This window comes from Eubalaena glacialis, chromosome 7 (assembly GCF_028564815.1).
Source record: "Eubalaena glacialis isolate mEubGla1 chromosome 7, mEubGla1.1.hap2.+ XY, whole genome shotgun sequence".
Taxonomy (NCBI): Eukaryota; Metazoa; Chordata; class Mammalia; order Artiodactyla; family Balaenidae; genus Eubalaena; species Eubalaena glacialis.
This window is the reverse complement of record NC_083722.1, coordinates 85,382,647-85,400,928: the sequence shown is the minus strand read 5'-3', so window position 1 is coordinate 85,400,928 and position 18,282 is coordinate 85,382,647. Positions and strand designations below refer to the sequence as shown.

At 46.1% G+C, this 18,282-nt stretch overlaps 1 protein-coding gene across 3 annotated transcripts in view; it reads right to left on the bottom strand.

Moving 5' to 3' along the window:
* The window catches only part of PTPRG (protein tyrosine phosphatase receptor type G), a 729,368-nt gene that overhangs the window by 111,654 nt on the left and 599,432 nt on the right, over nucleotides 1–18,282 (bottom strand). For all 3 annotated transcript variants that reach the window (XM_061197096.1, XM_061197097.1, XM_061197098.1), the window contains exon 9: nucleotides 2,709–2,893. In XM_061197096.1, coding sequence (XP_061053079.1) covers nucleotides 2,709–2,893 — 185 coding nt within the window. The remainder of the gene's footprint in view (nucleotides 1–2,708; nucleotides 2,894–18,282) is intronic.

Below are 18,282 nucleotides of genomic sequence, written 5' to 3'. Positions count from 1 at the left end.
TCACAAGGCTGGGACTTCTGTCAAAACTACTCTACCTTATAAACGATAATGATTTACCCTAGACAGCCTCTAGAATGATCAGGTGTACTGAATTTCCAGGGCCATGCAGAGATTAGCGCAGCCACAACAAAATCTCTGTGTATCTGTTTCTTTGCAGTTTAAAGGCATTGTTGTACCTTGACCTCGGATAATATGGGGCACGATGCTAGAAGAACACCTGACTAGAGGTCAGAGGACAGGAGATCTACCTGTGTCACACCCCTCACCAGCTGTGATTCCGAGTCAGTTGCTCAATGTCTTTTGGCCTCTGCTCCCGGCAACTGTTAAATGGAGAGAGTAATATTTCCCTCACAGGGCTCTTGTGAGTGCTGTACGACAAAGGCTAGGCAAGCCTTGTTCGTAGGTAGTCCACACCACAAAATGGAAAGTACACCCCCAGTCTAACACAGGGGTGGCAAGCGACAGCCCACAGCCCAAATCCGGCCTGCTGTCTGTTTTTTGTAAATAAAGTTTTATTGGCACACAGCCACGCCCATTCATTTACCTGTTGCTATGGCAGCTTTTACCCTTTGACAGCAGAGTTGAGTAGCTGCCCACAGAGGCCATATAGCCCTTAAAGCCTAAAATCTTAACTCTCTGACCCTTTCTAGAAAAAAGTTTCCCAACCCCTGGTCCCACATCACAAGCCAAATCCAGACTCCCATTCCTCAAAGCTTTATTCCAAGAGTCTTTTAAAAATCAGAAAATGGAAAATACCTAAAAAGCCGGCAGGGCTTGCTTCCTGAAGAAACAAACAACAAAAGCAACTGATTTTCAAAGACTCCCTAATGGACGAAATGTCTTGTCATCGCATTGTGGGCCAAGTCCAGAAAGCAGCTCTGGGAGCTTAACCACTGAGTGGGTTTTCCCCAGTGTAGCTACTGAAAACCTCTGAAGAGGCATTAAAATGTTATCGTGGCCACGCCTGCTATCTGTTGCCTAGCAAATGGATTCCTGGTGAGAGGAGGAGGTTGGGGTCAAGTTATTTCACTTTCAGCCTCATTTCTCTCTTTTGGAAAAAGGAGGCAGTAACACCTGTCCCACAGGTTGGCAGCGATGGCGTGAGAGAGATGGATGCTGGAGAATGCCGGGAAAATGTTCAGTATGACTTTTAGGTTTCTGGGCCACAAGAACCCTAAGTTGGAGGATAGCTTTGCTGCCACTAAGTCAGCACTCTCAACTTCTTGAGGAATTAATTAATTTTGTGTGTCCCCAAAGAAAATAACCACCCCTAGAAATTCTTATAAAAAAAGAACTTGCTGTCAAAGCATGTTTTTCTCTACAGCTCTCTCTTTCTCTGAAACTCATTTATGCCTCATTCTCTAAACCTCCAACCCCGTCTTCTGTTCAGAGCAATATCTTCGCTCCATCTATGCAGGGATTTATTAGAATTCACTCCAAGCCGGTTATCTATTCATCTCTGCATGTTTAATTATTTTCCGCTTAGAATAAGAAACCGAATAAGCGCCTAGATAGTTTCTGCTGATTAATGCAAGCCACCTCAGTTCAGAAAGAGAAACATCCCTCACGGAGTTCCAGTCGTGCCAAGAGAAAGGTTAAAACACATCATAACCTTGGGTGCCTTTCAATAGATTCCTCTCCGATGTCATGAAGCTCATCATTCCCTAATGTGACCCAGCTAACAATGTCTAGTGGGGAAATTGAAAACATAAATGGAAATGAAGTAAAAGAATCTTCATCTAAAGGAATACGAAAAGTATTATTCTATAACTGATTGAATGGGCCCCGGGGACTCTGTACGGGGAGGAAAAAAAGTGCTAACAGTCATTAAGAATCCCACTCAGTGCTATTACATTTTCCATGTGCATATACAATTATGGGCTTCATTATCCCAAAGACTTCTTTTGATTAACAATAAACGCCAGGCTTTCAAACCCAAATGCGTCACTTTGAGTTTCCCTGCAGAGATGTAAAGACCAGTGCTTGTTGGAGCGATTGCTTTTCCAGGGGAAGAAGACGGCTTCTGCAGACATCTGTTCTGAAGGGCCTTGGTGGGGACTGGGCACTAAATATTTATGCACATTTAAGATGAGCAGCTGTATTGGGCATGTGTAGCTCAAAGTGAGGTCAGGTATCACAGCGTCTGAGAGTCTGAGAACAGTGGCTAAAAATTCCGTGGTCACTGGGGTCTAGCAGGTCGGAATGTACGAGGCAGATGAAATGTGACAGAAGGGAGTGGTGGGGACTTCGGAAAGCTGCTTGGTGTGGGTGACAGTATAGGGGTGGGGAGGAGGACGGGGGCGACAGCTGCAATAATAATAACAGCCAGTACTGGCACGGTGCTTGCTCTGTGCTGGGCCCCGCTCTACAACTGTAGAACTCACTTAACATTTACAGCAACGCTATCAGAGGACAAGGGCTTCGTGGAGGCTTTCGGATTTTTTTTTTTTTTTAAATAATGAAAGAAAAAGCAGTCAGTTTTGAAGGGCCCAGTTACAAAGAAATTAACTCTTTTCCGGGTGGTGTAGCCATCAAGTATAAAGGCGGAATGGAGCCCGGGCAGGCTCCGGACCCGGTTCACCCCGGTGGCACCCGCCCTCAGCAGGCGGCGTAGGGCTGGGATGCCACAGGGAAAAGCACGCCAAAGAGATGCGCAGGGGCCCCTCTCATTGCTACAGACACCCCGACTCAGAACAGGGAGGCTTTACCAAGTCCTTGTCGCTGTCCTTCGTGAACGTCTTCTCCTTCTCGTCCTCGTTCTTGGTCCAGCTGTAGGAGATCATGTAGTTCATGATGGGTGGGTGGTAGATGGTCTCCGGCTGGTTCCAGGACACCTGCAGTGCTGTCTGGTTCAGGGGCTGCACCTTCATGTGGATGGGCGGAGAGCTGCAGACTGAAGACACACGGCCAAGCTCAGGGCCTCCTGGCGCTACATACGTACACGCCCCGTGTCCCTCAAGACTGCGACCTCGAAAGGTTGACACAGTAGGACGGGGAACACCGACGCCCCCCTTGCTTGGATCCACCGGCTGCTAACATTTTGCCACACCTGTTCTCCCTCCCCCCTCCTCTTTCTACACACACACACACACACACACACACACACGCACACACGCTTTCCTGCTGTGTCACTGAAAGCAAGTTGCAGACATTCTGAACTTCACTCCTTAAACTCAGGTCTGTATCTCCTAAGAATAAGGACGTTCTCGTCTATAATGGCAATGTCTGAGTGTCTGTGTGCCCCCCAAATTCATGTGTTGAAACCTAATGCCCAATGGGATGGTATTAGGGGGTCGAGCTTGGGGAGACAATTAGATCGTGGCAGTGGAGCCCTCATGAGTGGGATTAATGTCCTCATAAGAGGCCCCAGAGAGCTCCCTCACCCCTTCTGCCACGTGAGGACATAGTGAGAAGACGGCTGTCTGTGAACCAGGGAGCAAGTCCTCAACAGACAGTAAGTCTGCCAGCACCTTGATCTTAGACCTCCCAGCCTCCAGAACGGTGAGAAATAAATTTCTGTTGTTTGTAAGACACCCAGTCTATGCTATTTGTTACAGCAGCCCAAGCTGACTACTGTCATACCTAAGAAAATAAACACTAACTTGATATTATCTGACATTTACATCATCCCTATTCAAATTTCCCCAACTGTCTCCAAAAGATTGTTTATATGACCCTTTCCCCGCCCACATGACATGTCACATTCAGTGTTATAATGCTTTAACCTCTTTTAATCTAGCATTCTCATCTGGCCTCTTCTTCCACAATGAATTTTTTTAGAAGCCAGGCCATCTGACATGTGGAATGTCCCAACTAACTAAAATTGTAGATGACATTTTATTGTAAATAGATCAGAGTGTAAACAAATACAATGCAAAATGAGACTTTAAATAATTTTAAAGCGAAGGCACAAAAAACCAGGACGACTTTCTCTGGACCAGCAGGACTCTGTATAACTATCCTGATGCAGGGCAAAGGAAAAGTCAGGCTAATTCCCCTGTTTATTCCTTGTGGCCGGCAGGTTTGAAGGAATGTGGTGGCTCTATATCTATCTACTAACAAACCCATTTAAGGGCTGAGAGTATCAAGTCAGCCATTAACAGCGACATTTTGGCCCTCCAAATGTGCTCTTTCCCAGTGGCCTTGGTTCCTGCCTGCACAGGGCTTCCATTCTGAAGCAGGGTTTCTCAACCTCAGCACCACCGGCCTCTTGGGCCAGAAGATTCTTTGCTCTTGGGGGCTGTCATGTGCACCGTAGGATGTTCAGCAGCATCCTGGGCCTCTACCCACTAGATGCCGGTAGCACTGCCCCCAAGTTAAAACAACCAAAAATGTCCCCAGGTGTCACCAAATGTCCCTGGGGGGCCAAACACCCCTGAGAACTACAAGTCTAAAGGGGGAGATGGGAATTCATCAAAGAATGACACGTGTGCAGCTACTATCACACACCAGGATGGGGTGGGTGGAGGGGAGGAGAGGAGCGCTGTATTTTCCAAGCACTTTCTAGGGAGACTTGATTCATGCTACAGGGTCCAGGGAAGACTTGTGAGGCAGGTGCATCCAACTGAGAACTGCGTGGAGATTCACTACGTGGGGGTCAGGGGAAGAGGGGAGGCCGGCCAAGGGACCTCAGCAGGGAGAAGGCCTGAGGGGCCCAAAGGAAGGCAGTGGGGCTGGATCAAGGGAGGCCGGTGGAGCGGGAAGCCTCGCAGGCCCAGATGAAAATTCTGGCCTTCACCCTACAGCACTCCGAAGCCACGGAAAGGATGTGAACCAGAGAACGACGCACGCAGGTGTGCACTTTACAAAGCTCCCTGGAGCTTCAGCTGAGCAAAGAAGAACCCAGAGGGGCTAAGAGAGGAGCAGAGAGGCCTGTGAGGAAGTGCTGCAGACGGCTGGGTGCTTGTCCTCCTAGGAGAGAACAGGAGAACAGCAGGTTCTAGAGCAGATAGAGGCAAAGCCTGGCGATGCGCTGGACAAGGAGGGGCATGAGGGCGAGGGACGCAGTGAGGACGACACTGGGGTTTGGGGGGCGGGAGGGGACGGGCCAGGGGACGTGGGGCTTGGTTCTGGCTTCTCCCAGGGGCCCATCTACAAGCCAAGCAGCCCACCACGAGCCGGAGTCCCCTATTTGCTCCTCAATAGCCCCAAGCCCAAGGCAGCCCTGGGGAGGATGGCTTTCCTGCCAGAGAAGCAGGGACCCAGCTCTAAGGAGCTGGCTGACGGAGAAAAGCGGAGATTGGTTTTGACAGGGAGGCATCCTTTTGCTCTTCGACTGCCAAACCCCGCTTCAGTCGGACAGATTCGCTTTGTGCAACTGAGACAAGAAGGAAGGGATAAATTAATGAGGCATCCCCACTGCCCTGCAGAACCCCAGGAGGCATTTCGCTGCCTGCTGCGCAAATGCCACCAGAGCAGGGACATCAAAGAAAGAATGTGATGTTAAGGCTCCCACAGAGACAGGGGGTGAAATGACAGAGTGCTGACACTAGGTGGCGCTCACATACCATTTTAAAATACCCTAACGTCTAAGTGGTTTACAGTTTCTCAAGAGGGCGGGGCTGTGGAGGGGGAGGAATCAGGGAAAGATCTACTCTCCCAACTTTCCAAATACTAATAATGAACCAAGGAGATTTATATACTCGGAAGCTCGTGTCCTTCCAATGATGACATGTCAGATTTTCTGACTTCTACATCTTTTCTCACCTCCCCCTATGTTTTTACTTATCTCCTTCATTCTGAAGCCATCACTCCCCTGCTCCAATTAGGGGTGACCCGTATGGGGATGCACTTATCTCTTAACAGTTACATCATAACCACACAAATAATCCTATCACCCACATGCGGATGCAACCATTCTTCTTATTTATTCTTTGAAATAAAAATAGCTGGCTTTTTCTTTGCTCATTAAGATGATTCATGTTAATGTTTTGTTTTTAAAAAGAAATCCAAGTCATCCAAAAAAGTAAGAAGAAGAAAGTTTTAAAAAATCACCCGAAATCCCAGTATCCAGAGACAACCACTGTTAACTTTCTGGGGATCCAACGTCTTCATGCATGTGTAAAAGCACATACATGCAATCTGATGTAAATGGGATACAACGCATTATGGCCCTGTGAGTGAATTTGTTGTTCTTGTTGTATTTTACTAAGTCACGGATATATTGCCTTGTCAAGAAGAGCTTGGTAATACTGTTCTGAATGAAAGTACAGAATCCCACTGTCTCGATGGACTAGAAAATATTGGTTTAGGCTCACAAAGGAGGATGGCCTGGCCTCACTCTAACAGGACCACCTTTTTTTTCGGCCACGCTGTGCAGCATGCGGGATCTTAGTTCCCTGACCGGGGATCGAACCGTGCCCCCTGCAGTGGGAGCGTACAGTCTTCACCACTGGACAGCCTGCCGGGGCGGGGGTGGGGAATTCCATAACTGAGGGGCCTCCAAAGATCCACACTTGTCTGAGGCCACACATGGGGGCACTGGGCCGGAGGCTTGTAGGCTGAGGTTCGCCCATCTCGGCCTGAGGGAGAAGCAGGTGGACCAAATTTCCCTGCTGCTCTTCACCTCCCTGAGAGGGTGGATTCTTCTGGGCCAGATGTGGAGGAAGCGTTTGCAGATTACAAGGAGGACCTAGAACAGGGGTTGGCACACTTGTTCCGTAAAGGGCAGGACAGTAAGTGTGCTTGGCTCTGCCGGCCATATGGTCTCTGTCACAACTACGCAGCTCTGCCTATGAAGCACAGAAGCAGCCGAGGTCATCCGGACATGATGGGCGTGGCTCTGCTGCAATGAAACTGGTTACGGACCCCGCATTGCCATTTCATACCATTTTCATGTGTCATGAAACTTTCTTCTTTTCAACTTTTTAACATAGAAACACCACTCTCAGCTCCTGGCTGTACAGAAGGTGCTGGTGGGAGAGTTTTGGCCTGTGGATCAGTGGTTTGGTGATTCCAGACGTAGAAGCTAAAGCGAGGCCAAACCTTTGTTTGAAACACATTTACCGACTGCATCTGTGTTGTTTGTGCCGTATTCTGCCCCTCACACAGCCTGAGAGGCCCCCTCCCCTGCAGAGCTGAGATCTTCCTGCGCTCAGTACTACGTGGCGTGACACTGTTGACCTCATGGACTGTCTGTGATGAGCAATCACACTCCCCTACTAGAACGTAAGCGCCATGAGGCCGCACACCTTCTGTCTTGTTTGCTACACTATCCTCGGTACTAAATCAGAGCCTAGCACGCAGTGGGCTCCCCGTAAATTTGGGCTGAACGAACGGCGCGCTGAGTGGACGGAATCGACCCCTTGGTCTTGCCCTGGCCCACAGGTCCCATGTGACATGACCCCTTCCACGTCTCTGACCTCACCGCCCTCCACCCCCTCCTCACCGACTCCTCGGTGGCCAGCCCACACCCAGTCTCCCTGAAGCTCCGGCTTCCCCGCCGAGGTCTCCTCTGTGCTCCCTGGGCCCCTCGGCCCCCTCCCTCAATGTGTTCATCACACCCCTGGGGGAGACGAGATGACCAGACACCCTCCAAAGAACTCGTGCCTTGTGCTTCCAAGCTTTGCCGGCCTTTTCAGGGATGCACACCCTTCTTTCCAACAAAACCTCCCCCCAAATTCCAAGTATCACAGACAAAGGCAGCACTGTGGTACATCACAGAAGGGACAGTTTAGAAGAGCTCGTATAATAAAGGGTGGGCTTTGGAGGCAGACTCATATGGACCCTTGTGTTCTCATCTGTAAAATGGGTGGCTAGTACCAGGTAATAATATCCTCCTCACAGAGTTGGGGTAACGATCACAGAGAACGCTGTGGGTCAACCAGAATCTGAGGGCCTGACGCCCAGGGGCACACGCAGGGGACAAGCTGCCAGGCCCACACAGTGTTTGAAAACATACAAAGCTGGCTTTTTAAACTGGGCCTCCATCCACACACAGCAGTGGTTTCCTGGGCGGCAGTGCAGGCCCCCTTCAGACAGGTGTGTGTTCTCACATCTGCCACAGTCCCTGCCCCTCCCCACTGCCTTCACCCACAGCTGCCTGGCCCCCAAGGCCAGGTGAATTTCCCACTGATCTAAAACAAGCACCAGGAGCCCAGCCTTAGGCGGAGAACAGGTGCCCAACAACCCTGACAAATGGCCGTTGCAAATGCACCTAACACAGGGAGTTGGCCAATCGTCTTGAGACATCCTTCTGCACAAAATCAAAGCCTTTTAACCGTGAGGGAGGCACCATACCCGGCTCTCTAAACAAATGTCCCCTGTGAGGTGCTCCTGACCTCAGCCTCCCCTTCTGGGGGCCTGATTACCTTCTCACTGGTGTCTGATTGCATTTCACAGGCATCTCGGATGATGCTCTACCAGCTCTGAGAATTCCTGCCTTCATTCTGAACCACCTGTAATTAGGATGCCAGCCTTCGTTAAATAATGAAGAGGCTTCTAGCAGAGCACCCAAGGTCCTCTGATTCTCAGTCAATGTCAAGGATATTTTCTCAGTGGTTCCACAAGTAAATGAGAGATTCCCCTACCCCCAATCCTCTTCCTTTGGGGCGTCTGAGATAAACTAACGGGACCCTTTCTCTGTGAAAGTTAGTGTAACTTCCAAGTGCCTTAAACAATTTGGATTTGAAGTCCTCCCTGGGGCCTCCTCCCACCACTGGACCCCTCCAAGTTTCACACGTAAGGCAACGGGCCAACTATTGATCAGGCGTCAGATGAACAGCACTGCTCAAACACAGCGATCCGGTGCCATCCGCCTCTTACGGAGCTCGTCAACAGACAAGAAACTGCTGCCTCCTGTGGGGTGGGGTGCGGCGACATCATACACAGGCCCAGCGGAGGACCACAGGGGAGACAGATGCCGCCCACCGGGGACCTGCCTGCCTGGCAGGGAAGGAGAGGAGCACCGTCTCCTCTTCAGCAGAAGGGACCTCTCAGCTGAACAAAGCCACCAGCCTAGCCTCAGACAGCTCAAATGCCTGTCACTTCTTTATCGCCTTTAGGGGAAATTTCCAAAGAAATGGCCTCAGGGAAGGATTTCTCTTTTTGAAGGGCTGTATCCAAAAGGTCTAGGTAAACACAAAATCCCCCAAAGCCGATCGTGTAGGACTTCAAAGCTGGCATCTCGGTGCTCCGGGGTGTCATCTTCCCCCCTCCATGCCCAAGAGCTCGGAAAGGGAAACTGCATGGGCGAAGGTGCTGGAACCGGATCAAAGCCGGATCCCAGCTCTGGCATTTTGGGGATTTACAACACCCGAACTCTCTCTACTTGGAGTTGCCAAGCACACGCCACGGGCCAGGCTCCGTGTCTTCCTCTCAGACGGTCCACAAGGGCACCCTCTCCCCTAAAGATGAAGGAAGACACTGGGTCCAGAGAGACCAAGCCACTGGGCTGGGCCGAGGACCCTGAGTGGGAGGAGGCCTGGGAACTGGAACGCAGCCTGTAGTAGTCCATTCCAGAGGGGACGGGGGTGCAGCATTACATACGTTCTAGCCACAAACACCTCCCACGTCTGTTTTCCCGTCTGCAAGACGGCAATGAAGAGGTCAGGAGGGTAACTCAAAAGTGCTTAAAAGGTGAAAACTGTCCCACGCAGACACAACGCATCACTACTACGGTTCAGGTCTGTGCTTCTTCCCTGGTTAACAATACTTGGCACAAAAAGCTTCCTTCCCACTCCCTCTGCCTTCCTGGTTTTCTTTGTTCCCAATGACAGATGAGAGTGTGGGTCTCTTGACAATTTCCAGAGCAGCCTCCAACTCCTTCGAGGCCCTCGAAAACTGGGCGCAGCCCAAGTAACCATCCTCCCCCATCAGAAATACAGACTAAGCTCGTGGTCCCTCAAGCTATCACGGGGAAGCTGGAAATAGCTGTGGTGGTGCAGGGTGCAGCACCCCCCCATGGGATTCACCAGATGGCTGAAAGAGCCCATGGCACCAAAAAGGTTAGATACTCCCAGCAGTAAGGATTATGTGATTACATGCTTTTAAGGAAACTATTATAGGAATTCTGTAAAAAGGTTTAATAAAGACCCTGACCTAGATTTGAGGGATTGGTTAGGAAAGGCTTACTGAGCACAGTGATGTTTGAACTGATTAGGTGTTTATAAAATGAGCAGGAAGGGACTTCCCCGGTGGCGCAGTGGTTAAGAAGCCGCCTGCCAATGCAGGGGACACGGGTTCGAACCCTGGTCCGGGAAGATCCCACATGCCGCGGAGCAACTAAGCCCGTGCGCCACAACTACTGAGCCTGCGCTCTAGAGCCCGCGAGCCACAACTACTGAGCCCGTGCACCGCAACTACTCAGCCCACGCACCACAACTACTGAAGCCCACGCGCCTAGAGCTCATGCTTTGCAACAAGAGAAGGCACCACAATAAGAAACCCGCGCACCGCAACAAAGAGTAGCCCCCGCTTGCCACAACTAGAGAAAGCCCGTGCGCAGCAACGAAGACACAACGCAGCCACAAATAAAAATAAATGAATAAATTTTTTAAAAAAGAAAACGAGCAGGAAGGAAGGAAGGAGCCTTAGATATGGCAGACAGAAAAACAGCTCGTGCAAAGGCCCTCAGGTGGGAAAACTGTAAAGAAAACTAGCATGGCTTGGCAAGCAGAGAATGAGAAGGAGGACGGTTGAGACCAGGTCTCAAAGGAAGTGAAGTGTGTGGAGCTGGGTTCATCCCTGGGCAGCTCTGGCCAGACATTGCTGGAGGACCGCTTTCTCATGATGTGGGAGACCCCAAGTTCCCCCAAGCACTAGGGCAACTGCTTTCAAGTTTTAAATCTAAGGTATCTTAAATAATGCAAGCTCTAACCTGTTATGAGATAACAGAAAATATATATATTGGTCTCTGCCCCAGGTTCTCAGCATAGGGCTCCTAAAACCCTTGTAACTTCCGAAGTGATACTAGGAGCATCTCTTATTCTTTTTAAAAATTTCTTTTAAAACAATCATTCAGTTTATTTAAACTAAAAAACAATCGAAAAAACAGTTCACTCCTTTCTCCCACCCCCACCCCCACCCGTGTCAGTTGCCTGTATCTATGAGCTCGGTTTTTGTTTTCACATATGAGTGAGATCATATGGTATTTATCTTTCTCTGTCTGACTTAGTTCACTTAGCATGATGCCCTCAAAGTCCACCCATGTTGTTGCAAATGGCAAGATTTCATTCTTTTCTATGGCTTAATAATATTCCATTATATAGATACCACATTTTCTTTATCCATTCATCTATCAATGGACACTTAGGTTGTTTCCTTATCTTGGGTATTTGTAAATAATGCAATGAACATGTGGGTGGATATATCTTTTTCAAGTTAGAGTTTTTGTTTCCTTCAAACAAAGAAGAAAATACATCCATACACTGGGAGGGTGATCACACCCAACTCAATGGCGACAGAAGCTCCTGTGCTCAGGACCTGCTCAGACCTCACCCTATGTTTCCCTTCATCCAGCTGTTCATCTGCACTCTGTGTCATATCCTTTAATAAATTGGTAAATGTAAGTAAGTGCTTCCCTGAGTTCTGTGAGCCACTCTAGCAAATTAATCAAACCAGAGGAGGAAATCGTGGGTACCTCCAATTTGTAACCAAATCGGACAGAAGTTACGGGTAATTTGGGGATCTCCTACTTGCGACTGGCATCTGAAGCGGGGTGGAAGCAGTCTTGTGGGACAGAGGCCAGCGTTGGAACGGAGTTACACTGTAGGACACCCAGCTGGTGCTGCAGAGAATTGCTTGTTGTGCGGAAACCCCTGCCCCAATATCTGGTGACCAGAAGTGAAGGATTGTGCGTAAAAGTAAAGGAGAAACACACAGGAGGTGGAGAACCTACTCAGGAGGGAGAACTAAATTTCCCTAATACACCTGTGGAGTTCTTTTCTACACCACCCCACAGTATCCCCTCCGCTCCCACGAACAAGCCTTGGTGTGCAATTCCGTTTATCAGTCAACAACTGAGCGTTAGAAGCTCTGTGGCAACTACCCTGGAAGACAGCAAACTGGAAAACTTTCTTACACTGTGCATATGATGGAGCCATATGCTCAAAATACAACAGCAGCAGCCAGAGTCCTCCAAGCACGTAGGTTTGACTTTCTCCATTATGCTATTCCTGACCTACTTCCTTGGAGTCCATCTTCTATGCGATATCCCTCTTCTGCTGAGAGCTAAAGGCCAGGGGAAGTGCCTCTGTCCTGTGCAGGGGAAAGCATTGTTCAGCCTGGCGCTCAGGGAGGTGGCAAAGTCCAGAGTGTGCATCATCCAAGCCCTGCTTGAGAACAGCTGCTTCTCAGACACTGGGTGGAAGGCTGGATTCCATATGCCCCAAAGCCCCTTCCCTCCTTTCCAACTTTAACATGCTGTGATTTCCTGCCAAAAGGGCACAATGGACCTATCCCCCTTTAACTGAGCACAGCATCCTTTCTACATGGTACCTCTTAACTTCTCCTGCAGCCTTGCTCTAGTCATAGGCTCCAACCGAGGGTCTATACCAGAAACCAGGGTGCAGGTGTGCAAATGCCCAGTGCCCTTATACTGAAGCTGGACAAGTCTCCTACTTCCCATGGCTGAGATGATGTTATGGCCTCGTTTATCATGAAGAAACACCTGGGTCATGTAGAGTCCTATAGCTGTCCTCAGCACTGGAGACTTTTCTAAACACCATCCAAGATCTAAGATCCCGTGAGCTATCTTTTTAAGTGATCCCAATGGCCATATCAAGAGATCAACTAGAATTAAAGAACAAACAAAGAGAGATGAACAATACAATAACTGAAATTAAAACTACACTAGAAGGAATCAATAGCAGAATAATTGAGGCAGAAGAACGGATAAGTGACCTGGAAGACAGAATGGTGGAATTCACTGCTGCAGAACAGAATAAAGAAAAAAGAATGGAAAGAAATGAAGACAGCCTAAGAGACCTCTGGGACAACATTAAACGCAACAACATTCGCATTATAGGGGTCCCAGAAGGAGAAGAGAGAGAGAAAGGACCCTAGAAAATATTTAAAGAGACTGTAGTCGAAAACTTCCCTAACATGGGAAAGGAAATAGCCACCCAAGTCCAGGAAGCGCAGCGAGTCCCATACAGGATAAACCCAAGGAGAAACATGCCAAGACACATAGTAATCAAATTGGCAAAAATTAAAGACAAAGAAAAATTATTAAAAGCAGCAAGGGAAAAACGACAAATAACATACAAGGGAACTCCCATAAGGTTAACCACTGATTTCTCAGCAGAAACTCTACAAGCCAGAAAGGAGTGGCATGATATACTCAAAGTGATGAAAGGGAAGAAGCTACAACCAAGATTACGCTACCCGGCAAGGATCTCATTCAGATTTGATGGAGAAATCAAAAGCTTTACACACAAGCAAAAGCTAAGAAAATTCAGCAGCACCAAACCAGCTCTACAACAAATGCTAAAGGAACTTCTCTAAGTGGGAAACACAAGAGAAGAAAAGGACCTACAAAAGCAAACCCAAAACAATTAAGAAAATGGTCATAGGAACATACATATCGATAATTACCTTAAACGTGAATGGATTAAATGCTCCAAGCAAAAGACACAGGCTTGCTGAATGGATATAAAAACAAGACCCATATATATGCTGTCTACAAGAGACCCACTTCAGACCTAGGGACACATACAGACTGAAAGTGAGGGGATGGAAAAAGATATTCCATGCAAATGGAAATCAAAAGAAAGCTGGAGTAGCAATACTCATATCAGATAAAATAGACTTTAAAATAAAGAATGTTACAAGAGACAAGGAAGGACACTACATGATGATCAAGGGATCGATCCAAGAAGAAGATATAACAATTATAAATATATATGCACCCAACACAGGAGCACCTCAATACATAAGACAACTGCTAACAGCTATAAAAGAGGAAATCGACAGTAACACAATAATAGTGGGGGACTTTAACACCTCACTTACACCAATGGACAGAGCATTCAAAATGAAAATAAATAAGGAAACAGAGCTTTAAATGACACAATAGACCAGATAGATTTAATTGATATTTATAGGACATTCCATCCAAAAACAGCAGATTACACGTTCTTCTCAAGTGTGCACAGAACATTCTCCAGGATAGATCACATCTTGGGTCACAAATCAAGCCTCAGTAAATTTAAGAAAACTGAAATCATATCAAGCATCTTTTCTGACCACAACGCTATGAGATTAGAAATGAATTACAGGGGAAAAAACGTCAAAAACACAAACACATGGAGGCTAAACAACACGTTACTCAATAACCAAGAGATCCCTGAAGAAATCAAAGAGGAAATCAAAAAATACCTAGAGACAAATGACAATGAAAACACGATGATCCAAAACCTAAGGAATGCAGCAAAAGCAGTTCTAAGAGGGAAGTTTATAGCTATACAAGGCTACCTCAAGAAACAAGAAAAATCTCAAATAAACAATCTAACCTTACACCTAAAGGAACTACAGAAAGAAGAACAAACAAAACCCAAAGTTAGCAGAAGGAAAGAAATCGTAAAGATCAGAGCAGAAATAAATGGAATAGAAACAAAGAAAACAATAGCAAAGATCAATAAAACTAAAAGCTGGTTCTTTGAGAAGATAAACAAAATTGATAAACCATTAGCCAGACTCATCAAGAAAAAGAGGGAGAGGACCCAAATCAATAAAATTAGAAATGAAAAAGAAGTTACAACAGACACCGCAGAAATATAAAGCATCCTAAGAGACTACTACAAGCAACTCTATGCCAATAAATTGGACAACCTGGAAGAAATGGACAAATTCTTAGAAAGGTATAACTTTCCAAGACTAAATCAGGAAGAAATAGAGAATATGAACAGACCAATCACAAGTAATGAAATTGAAACTGTGATTAAAAATCTTCCAACAAACAAAAGTCCAGGACCAGATGGCTTCACAGGTGAATTCTATCAAACATTTAGAGAAGAGCTAACACCCATCCTTCTCAAACTCTTCCAAAAAATTGCAGAGGAAGGAACACTCCCAAACTCATTCTATGAGGCCACCATCACCCTGATACCAAAACCAGACAAAGATACTACAAAAAAAGAAAATTACAGACCAATATCACTGATGAATATAGATGCAAAAATCCTCAACAAAACATAGCAAACAGAATCCAACTACACATTAAAAGGACCATACACCATGATCAAGTGGGATTTATCCCAGGGATGCAAGGATTCTTCAGTATACGCAAATCAATCAATGTGATACACCATATTAACAAATTGAAGAAGAAAAACCATATGATCATCTCAATAGATGCAGAAAAAGCTTTTGACAAAATTCAACACCCATTTATGATAAAAACTCTCCAGAAAGTCGGCAGAGAGGGAACCTACCTCAACATAATATAGACCATATACGACAAACCCACAGCAAACATCATTCTCAATGGTGAAAAACTGAAAGCATTTCCTCTAAGATCAGGAACAAGACAAGGATGTCCACTCTCACCACTATTATTCAATGTAGTTTTGGAAGTCCTAGCCATGGCAATCAGAGAAGAAAAAAAAAAATAAAAGGAATACAAATTGGAAAAGAAGAAGTAAAACTGTCACTGTTTGCAGATGACATGATACTATACATAGAGAATCCTAAAGATGCCACCAGAAAACTACTAGAGCTAATCAATGAATTTGGTAAAGTTGCAGGATACAAAATTAATGCACAGAAATCTCTTGCATTCCTATACACTAATGATGAAAAATCTGAAAGAGAAATTAAGGAAACACTCCCATTTACGACTGCAACAAAAAGAATAAAATACCTAGGTATAAACCTACTAGGGAGACAAAAGACCTGTATGCAGAAAACTATAAGACACTGATGAAAGAAATTAAAGATGATACCAACAGATGGAGAGACATACCATGTTCCTGGATTGGAAGAATCAACATTGTGAAAATGACTATACTACCCAAAGCAATCTACAGATTCAATGCAATCCCTATCAAATTACCAATGGCATTCTTTACAGAACTAGAACAAAAAATCTTAAAATTTGTATGGAGACACAAAAGACCCCGAATAGTCAAAGCAGTCTTGAGGGAAAAAAACGGAGCTGGAGGAATCAGACTCCCTGACTTTAGACTATACTACAAAGCTACAGTAATCAAGACAGTATGGTATTGGCACAAAAACAGAAACATAGATCAATGGAACAAGATAGAAAGCCCAGAGATAAACCCACGCACCTATGGTCAACTAATCTATGACAAAGGATGCAAGGATATAAAATGGAGAAAAGACAGTCTCTTCAATAAGTGTTGCTGGGAAAACTGGACAGCTACATGTAAAAGAATGAAATTAGAACACTCCCTAACACCATACACAAAAATAAACTCAAAATGGATTAAAGACCTAAATGTAAGACTGGACACTATAAAACTCTTAGAGGAAAACATAGGAAGAACACTCTTTGACATCAATCACAGCAAGATCTTTTTTGATCCACCTCCTAGAGTAATGGAAATAAAAACAAAAATAAACACATGGGACCTAATGAAACTTAAAAGCTTTTGCACAGCAAAGGAAACCATAAACAAGACGAAAAGACAACCCTCAGAATGGGAGAAAATATTTGCAAATGAATCAACAGACAAAGGATTAATCTCCAAAATATATAAACAGCTCATACAACAACCCAATCCAAAAATGGGCAGAAGACCTAAATAGACATTTCTCCAAAGAAGACATACAGATGGCCAAGAAGCACATGAAAAGCTGCTCAACATCGCTAATTATTAGAAAAATGCAAATTAAAACTACAATGAGGTATCACCTCACACCAGTTAGAATGGGCATCATCAGAAAATCTACAAAAAACAAATGCTGGAGAGGGTGTGGAGAAAAGGGAATCCTCTTGCACTGTTGGTGGGAATGTAAATTGATACAGCCAGTATGGAGAACAGTATGGAGCTTCCTTAAAAAACTAAAAATAGAATTACCATATGATCCAGCAATCCCACTACTGGGCATATACCCAGAGAAAACCATAATTCAAAAAGACATATGCACCCCAATGTTTATTGCAACACTATTTACAATAGCCAGGTCATGGAAGCAACCTAAATGCCCATCAACAGACGAATGGATGAAGAAGATGTGGTACATATATAAAATGGAATATTACTCAGCCATAAAAAGGAACGAAATTGGGTCATTTGTTGAGACGTGGATGGATCTAGAGATTGTCATACAGAGTGAAGTAAGTAAGAAAGAGAAAAACAAATATTGTATATTAATGCATATATGTGGAACCTAGAAAAATGGTACAGATGAACCGGTTTTCAGGGCAGAAATTGAGACACAGATGTAAAGAACAAACCTATGGACACCAAGGGGGGAAAGTGGCAGGGGGTGGTGGTGGTGGTGTGCTGAATTGGGCGATTGGGATTGACATGTATACACTGATGTGTATAAAACTGATGACTAATAAGAACCTGCTGTATAAAAAAAAAAGTGATTAAATGTAAAAAAAAAAAAAGAGATCAACTAGTGACCCACACTGATGGGTTTAGCCAGGCTTTTATTTAAATTCTTGATTCTAGATGACTGTGACTCAATAGGCCAAGATGCCTGCCTCCTTCGTTTCAATTTGGTCCTTAAAATAATTTTTGTCTTAGAATTAGGTATCACTTAGGGACCCACTATATTTAAAAGGAGCGTTCTCCTTTTATTGTCTCCCGACATTCACCTTACTAGCTTTGAATTTCTGATTCTTCCTTGGCACCTGCCTCTCTTACTTGTTCTGGTTCAGGGAGGCCATTGGATGAGCTCCATTGTTTAATTGCCAACCTTGTTCCAACCCCCAGATGTGGCACCTGGGTCATTTGGTAAGGATGGCCCTCTCTGGCATGGTTCCAGGATCTTCCACACCTGGGGACTCGCCTCAAGCAGCGCCTCCAAGGCTTGGTCAAGAGGACCCAAGAGATCAGGGAGCCTGCCACTTAAATTGGAAAGACCGGGCTGCGAACAAGCAGCGCCCCTAGTGGGCCCCAGTGGGAAATCACCTGTGCAGCGCTTGGGAGGGACGGAGCCACCCTGGCCTCCTGGCCACCCCAGGCACACGGATCCTTATGCCCCAAGGAACCGGGCTTCTAGCTGGCTGGTGAAAACCAACAGTTTGAGACGCTCAGTACACTCCTCACGGAGAAGGCTCCTCTCTTCCCGGAAGACTTTGCATGGAAACCAGAGGGCTCTGTGCACTTGACAGATGATACCTGTTAGCACTTAGTGTCAGATGTACAG